Source organism: Alligator sinensis, unplaced genomic scaffold (assembly GCF_000455745.1).
Source record: "Alligator sinensis unplaced genomic scaffold, ASM45574v1 scaffold406_1, whole genome shotgun sequence".
Lineage (NCBI taxonomy): Eukaryota > Metazoa > Chordata > Crocodylia > Alligatoridae > Alligator > Alligator sinensis.
In genome coordinates, this window is record NW_005842181.1 from 1,113,623 (window position 1) to 1,120,971 (window position 7,349).

Consider the following 7,349-nt stretch of genomic DNA (forward strand, 5'->3'; position numbering starts at 1 on the left):
GAGCCCAGGTCCAACTCCTTGTGGCTGGCATGCTGCTTGCTCTGCACCAGCAGGTAGCATTCTTCAGCACCAGGGTGAGGGCCAGTCATAGAGATGCTCCGGCTGCTACCAGAGCATCTCTGTGGAGGACCCAGCCTCCCATTGCCACGGTCCAGGACCGTGCAGTTTTGTTTTGTTTTGGTTTTTTTGACCCCTGGATATCCAGGGGTCTCATTTTGCCCCTGTGCTGCAAATTTGCAGTGTGTAGGATGTTTTCTCATTCCCAAACATGCCTCTTAAAGCATTGAGACACTGCAAGACACACATGCGTGCCCATCTGGACACACCCACAGATGCCGAGGGAACTGGCTGATGTGATTGCAGACCTGCTGGCCATTATCTTTGAAAGATCATGGTGGTCAAAAGAGGTCCCAGACAGCTGGAAATGGGCAAAAATAATGTCCATGTTTAAGAAAGAGAAGAAGGAAGATCCAGGGAACTACAAACCAGCGATCCTCACCTGAGCCCCTGGAAAAATCATGGAGCAGATCCTCAAGGAATCCATTTCTAAGGACCTGGAGGAGTAGAAGGTGATTAGAAACAGTCAGCTTGGATTCAAAAAGGGCAAGTCATGTCTGATCAACCTGATTGCCTTCCATGATGACTGGCTCTATGGATGCGGGGAGAGCGGTGGCTGTGATCTACCTTGCCTTTAGCAAAGCTTTTGATATGGTCTCCCACAACATTCTTGCAACCAAGCTAAGAAAGTATAGGTTGGATGAATGGACTGTAAGATAGAAAATTGGCTAGATCATCAGGCTCAAAGGGTAGCAATCAATGGTTCGATGTCTAACTGGTATCAAGTGGAGTGCCCCACGCTTGATGCAGGGACTAGTTTTGTTTAGTGTTTCCATCAATGATCTGGAAGATGGTTTGGAGTGCACCCTCAGCAAGTTCACAGATGACAGCAAGCTGGGGGGAGTAGTAGATCTGCCGGAGGGTAGGGCTGACTGGCTAAGCAGCAGCTCTGCAGAAAAGGACCAAGGGGTTACAACGGACAAGAAGCTGAATATGAGCCAAGAGTGTGTCCTTGTTGATGAAGAAAGTTACTGGCATACTGGGCTGCGTTAGTAGGAGTGTTGCCAGCAGATCAAGGGACGTGATTCTTCCCCTGTATTCGGCACTAGTGGGGCCACACCTGGAGTACTGTATCCAGTTTTGGGCCCCCCCATTACAGAAACTATGTGGACAAAGTGGAGAGAGTGCAGTGGAGGGCAACAAATAGTTAGAGGGTTGGAGAACATGACTTCTGAAGAGAGGCTGAGGGAACTGGGCTTATTTAGTCTAGGGAAGAGAAGACTGAGAGGGGATTTAATAGCAGCCCTCAACTATCTGAAGGGTGGTCCAAAGAGGATGGAGTTAGACTGTTCTCTGTGGTGGCAGATGACAGAACAAACAGCAGTGGTCTGAAGTTGCAGTAAGGGAAGCTGGGGTTAGAGATTAGGAAAAACTTTGTCATGAGGAAGTTAGTGAAGCACTGGAACAGGTTACCCAGAGAGGTTGTAGAATTTCCATGCTTGGAGGTTTTTAAGGCCCAGCTAGTCAAAGTCTTGGCTGGGATAATCTAGTTAGCGGTGGTCCTGTTTTGAGCAGGGGATTGGACTAGATGACCTCCTGAGTCCCTTCCAACCCTAATTTTCTATTATTTTATTATTCTGTGATAGGTATTATGCCCTGAGGGGAACTCCTGATTCAGCTCCACTCCACACATCCAGAGACTTGGAATCGCCTTGTCTCCATCCCAGTGCCCACTTTTACTCAGTACCTGGGGCTCATGCCCTGGTTGCCCACCCTTAATTATGCTACTGACATTTAAATATAACCAGTGATTGGGGAGAAACAAGAGAGGAGTACCTGATGATGAAGGAAAAATGAGAAAGAGGAGGGAGGTTAGAAGTTTATTTTATCATGCTGATGAGAGATTGGGAAACTCAGCCAAGAAAGAAAATGGAAATGAAAACACAAAATAAGTGCAAAATGAGTTTCAAAATGCAGCCATTATGCAAAGCAGGTAGTGTCCAGAGCTTTCAGTATTTGTTCCACTCTCAGTAGAAGCCAAGATCAGCAACCAAGTAAAAGTAAAGGGATATTGAAACCCTGGCCCAAAAGCTGTTGGAGCTAGTGGAGCCCACAGGAAGAAGGGAAACTCTTTTCTCTGCCTGCCTCTCATGACTGAATCTGGAGTTGGCAGCAGAGGGGTGTAAGCCTTTTCTCCTCTTACCCAGTCTGTCTGAAGGTGAGAATGCTTAGCTCTGCTTCTGCATAGCACAAACTTCCCGGGGGCTGGGTTTAGCCTCTTTTCCGCACCTTGTTTTCTTCCAGATCAAAGTTGGGAGAATATTACCTTTTTACCTGAAGTTGAAGATGAGGAGGAATGTTCCCTTGGGCCCCTCCAGTTACTGGTCTGTGCTAGGCATCCACAATTCCTTTAAAGTCAAAATGAGCTGAGGGTGCTCAGCAGCTCTGAAAATCAGGTCATGTATATAGACATCTGAAAATGGACTCAGGCACTTGTTTTTAGTGTTTAAAAATGTTGGCCATAGTTTTGATATCAGTTTTGACTCCTGTGGGACATAAAGGACTTCAAAACAATCTGGAGCGTAACCACAATGCTGGAATCCATTCCACTGCTATACTGGAGCCCAGTAATTTGTCGAGGCATGTCACTTTTTATTATAACTGTAATCTCCCAGATTTCTAGCCTTGTTTTTAAATTTCCAGCTAATAGTTGGGGTGAATAGTACGTTAAGCTCATTTCTTCTCATTTGTTACTTCAATCACCCTTTATCTGAACTCTCTGGTATTGTGAATTATGTTAAAAACAAAAAGTCAAAACAGTCTTATTTCATGGGAAAATCTGTCAAGCAAATATTTCCCTAACTCATAAGGGTTGGATTGGACAGCCTCACTTCTTATGTGAAAAATAGGAATGTTAAAGTTATTCTCAGCTCTCACTTTTTTCCTACCAGTGATCAGAAAGAAAAGCTTATAATTTAACATTTTATCAATACAAACTCAGATATGTTACCACCCCTTTTGTGCACAGGTCTTTCAACTTCACTTTTAATATAAAAAACATGAAATGATGATAAATGACTGGGTAAGGCATGGACATTGTATTAGAAACAACCATGTGAAATAGGTCAGACTGAATTTCTGTTGACAAGACACTGCAGTATGTTTTTAACATAGGCTGTATGTTTCCTTTTGAATAACAAGCAGTTGCTTTAATGTTATGTCTCCCTTATAGATTCCCAGTTTCCTATTGACATTGCAGCTGTAAAGACAGACCATGATTTTCTTGATAAGGACCTTGTAGAACCTCTTTGCAGGTAAATAACATCTGATGCATCTTTCCTGATACTTAACATTCATAATAGATGTGTTACTTTTAAAGAACTATTCCAGTGTTTGTTTGTCTTTGCAAATTGAATAGGTACAATTAACAGTTTTCAAAATATGATATATAATCTTGGACGGAAGATCCTAAAGGGGGGCCCAAATTTCTCACCAAAGAATCTCAAGATTTAAAAAAGACCTAAATCCATCATCACACCATCCCGTTAGTGGAAAGGAATTAGTGGCTTTTGGAAAGAACAAGGGGCAAAACCAACCAACCCAGTATAAAGTATGGATTCATGTGTGAACTACATATAGGTAACTCTTCTGTTAATCAGTGAAGGAGCAGAAGCCTTCTTTCCACAAAATGCAAAATCTTGCTTCTTCCTGGCAGGGATAGCTCCTATATTGTCATATTGCCATTGGCCCTTGCTTTGCTCTTGTTATTGTCATTGCTACCTGGATGAGGACCAACACTGTATAGCTATTTATTCCATGCTCAGGGACAATATACTACATGCAGTTTCACTCTGTTCCAGTGCAATCCTTAGGACACAGAGTGCACCAACTTTTTGATTATTCTGGAAAAGGTCTTTGGGTAGGCAAAGAGAACTGCAGTGTGAAGACACTGTTCCTCTTCTTTTTCCCCCCATGGTCAGCTTGCTCTGCTCCCCTCCACATGCCCAAGTACAAGACAACTTCTGGCACTAAGCAGGCAAGGTCCAGTACATAAAAAAGAAGCTTTCTCAGTGACAATATCAGATTAAGCAGACATAATCTAGTTGGATTTTTAGATCAAAACCTGTCCCTTCTTCCATGTCTGGGGCTAAAGATGTAAGAGAATTAAGTACAGCTCCACTGCTTATGGGACTGTATGCCTAGAGGGATTGATGAGCCCATACTAGGAAACTGCTTCAGAGAAGCCAGTGGGAAAGACCATTAAGTGCATCCTATAACCCAGCAGTTCTCAATCCTTTGGGGGCAGGAACCCCATTCCTGGTCTGAACCCATCTACAGTAGCTGAATTTGGTGGGAGACAATGGGGGTACAGCCCTGTTTGTAAGTGCCACAACCCCAAATGGTCCCAACCATTAGTTGGGGAACCATTGCTATTTCCATTATTCTCAAGGGTTTGAGGGGAATGGAGTAGCTATAGACCAGTGGCACTGTTGTTCCATAGCCTGGCAGGAACCTTCCAGTCCCTGATGAACACTGCCTCCTCCCATTCACAAACATATTTATATCAGTCCCACAACTCCAATTCAATATGAAGAAAGCCATGCACTTTAATATAGTCTGCTTTAAATATCATCAAGTCTGGGAAGAAACAATGGTGGCACTAACGGACTCCACTCACAAAGTTCCACCCACATGAGACATCATTCTCAGTAAATGTGTAAACATTTGAAATATGATCATTCTGTTTGCTGAGCCCTGCTGAGTTCCTTGAGTATGGCTCTTCTCCAGGGGGCTTGAGATAAATGGGGTAATTCACTGCTTGTAGAGATGTTGTTCCAGGTTCTCTGTGGACTCATCAAAACACCTCTGCAGCAGTTGTACTTGGTTTACATTTCTGAAGATTTCTTCACAACAGAAGCAGTTAGGAACTTTGGATGCATCTTTATTGCCCAATTACAGTGCCCCATGGAACTGTAAAGAGACATGCAATGCTTGTTTCATGTGTCCTGCATTCTGACCTGGAATTAGTGGAGCTAGCTTTTGTGTGGCATTGTGCATGAAGTAATGAAAGCACTAATGAGAAGCTGAGCCTGTTGGTGAGCACATGCAGCTCCTGGCTCACTAGATACACTGGGTTTATTCCACAAATATCTCAGTACAAAACTCCCTCTAAGAAGGAACTAGCATTGATATTTTTAATTGTTAAACTGATCTATTGGTGTCTTCCTCAAGGAAAGGTGATGGAGAGGTTGTTTTTTTCCCAGTGACCCATGCTGAGTGATTATGCCAAATGTCAAGATTGTAGTTCAGGAAGTACAACAAATCATGTCAGCCCACCAGTCGTTACAAATCAAATCAATATTTTCAAAATTGTGCAATGCATTACGAATCCCTAGAGTGTATCTGACTGCTGCAGGCCAGTTCCAGGCCCTCACAGTGTCTGTGGTGGCATTGATGTAAGATGCATGCTGGGTGTCACACAAGAGCCAGCTGGCCAAGACATCATATTATGAAATGGAAAACAAAAGACAAAAACCGTCAGCTGTTTTTGTGGGTGCTGAATATCCTGCTTGGGCCCAGTTTCACATTCCTTGTGTACCCAGAACTCCCTCTAACTTCCAAAGAATGCATGACCAAGCCTTCAGACCAATTAGCAGGACATTCAGCACATACTGCTGAGCTAAATGTATTGGTTATTTTTTTTTAGTTTATCTTTAAAGCTGGAATGTCGGTCATGATTCAGACTGAGCAGGGTTTGAACTCTAAATCATCAGAGATCCAGCATAAACTTTTACCACATGACTTTAGGCTCTGCATTTCCCAGCTTTTTGCAGATTGAAGTCAGACCTTAAACTTACTTCAACATCTTTTGTCAGGTAATATCATATTTATAAAAAGAACATGAAAAAAAAAAATGTTTCATATGGTAGCTGCTAATAACTCCAGCCCCTGGCAGATGCTACTTTTATTGCATGATTAACACAATCACATGATAAGTTGTCACATACCACACATTCAAGCAATTTATCATGCAATAAAAATGGCAAACTAGCTTCAAAGATTTTTCTTCTTAAATGCGGAACATATTTTTGGCCTGTTTCTATTGCTCCTTAATTTGAATGTGTGGCATGTTATATATCGAATGAGAAGGTATGGTTGGGTTCTTCAGCTTTCCAGGGTGTACTGTTCCCTGTCACAGCCTCCTCTGTGGGCAAACTGGGGCTGTGCTTGCAGCCTCAGCTGCTGGACTGGGGCCCTGCCCAATTCCAGAGCAGCAATGGGGCTACCCAAAGAGCAGACAGGGCATGCTCTCCATCCTGTCACCCCTGCAGGGATCTGGGGCTGGCAGCCCTAGGTGCTGCCCTGGGTTTCTGACTAGTTTTTTACCCCAGTTTTTTGAAGGGGCTGGAGACATTCCCCCACAGCTCCAGCACCCTTGGCATCCCTGAGGTGGCTTGAGCTGGGCAGTTCATTCCCCAAATCATTGCAAAGAACTGGGTTATCCTAGCTCTGTGCAAGGGGCAGGGGGCAGTCCTCTATGTCTAGAGTCATCGTGGGACAGGTTGAGCAGAGCTGGCTCTGTTCCCTGCCCCTTGCACATCCCCCGGTCACTCCAGTTCTGTGCAAGGGACAGGAGACAGAAGTGGTGGTCAGTGGGACATGAGACATTCACTGCACAGCAGATGTTGGCAGGGACGGAAGGGATGACTTGGATCTACCCCTGGCAGTAGCTCTCCAGCTTCTCTAACTGGTGAACGCTGGCAGGGCAAGCTCCGGTGCTGCTTTTATCCCCTTCACACTGCTGTCCCGTGGCGCATGGGCCAAGTCCCGGAGGACTGGAAAAGGGCCAATGTGGTCCCCATTTTCAAGAAGGGGAGGAAGGAGGACCCAGGCAACCATAGACCAGTCAGTCTCACCTCCATCCTTGGCAAAATCTTTGAAAAAATTATCAAGGCTCACATTTGCGAGAATCCAGCAGGACAAATTATGCTGAGGGGAAACCAGCACGGGTTCGTAGCAGGCAGATCGTGCCTGACTAATATAGTCTCTTTTTATGACCAGGTTACGAAACGCCTGGACACAGGAGGAGGGGTGGATGTCGTATACTTAGACTTCAGGAAGGCCTTCGATACGGTATCCCACCCCATACTGGTGAACAAGTTAAGAGGCTGTGACTTGGATGACTACACAGTCCGGTGGGTGGCGAATTGGCTGCAGGGTCGCACCCAGAGAGTCGTGGTGGATGGGTTGGTTTCGACCTGGAAGGGTGTGGGCAGTGGGGTCCCGCAGGG

The 7,349-nt window shown here is 44.8% G+C and overlaps 1 protein-coding gene across 7 annotated transcripts in view; it reads left to right on the plus strand.

The window, feature by feature from the left end:
* STARD13 (StAR related lipid transfer domain containing 13) overlaps nt 1-7,349 on the plus strand; it is a 499,481-nt gene that overhangs the window by 444,711 nt on the left and 47,421 nt on the right. For 6 of the 7 annotated variants that reach the window (XR_003094657.1, XM_025207089.1, XM_025207090.1 and 3 more), the window contains one exon: nt 3,290-3,371. Coding sequence is in view for 4 of the 7 variants with exons in the window: in XM_025207089.1 (XP_025062874.1) it covers nt 3,290-3,371 (82 nt within the window). In the remaining 3 variants the exon portion in view is untranslated. Of the gene's footprint in view, nt 1-3,289; nt 3,372-5,817; nt 5,934-7,349 lie in introns of those variants that run through there. The other variant, XM_025207093.1, reaches the window with a different exon arrangement.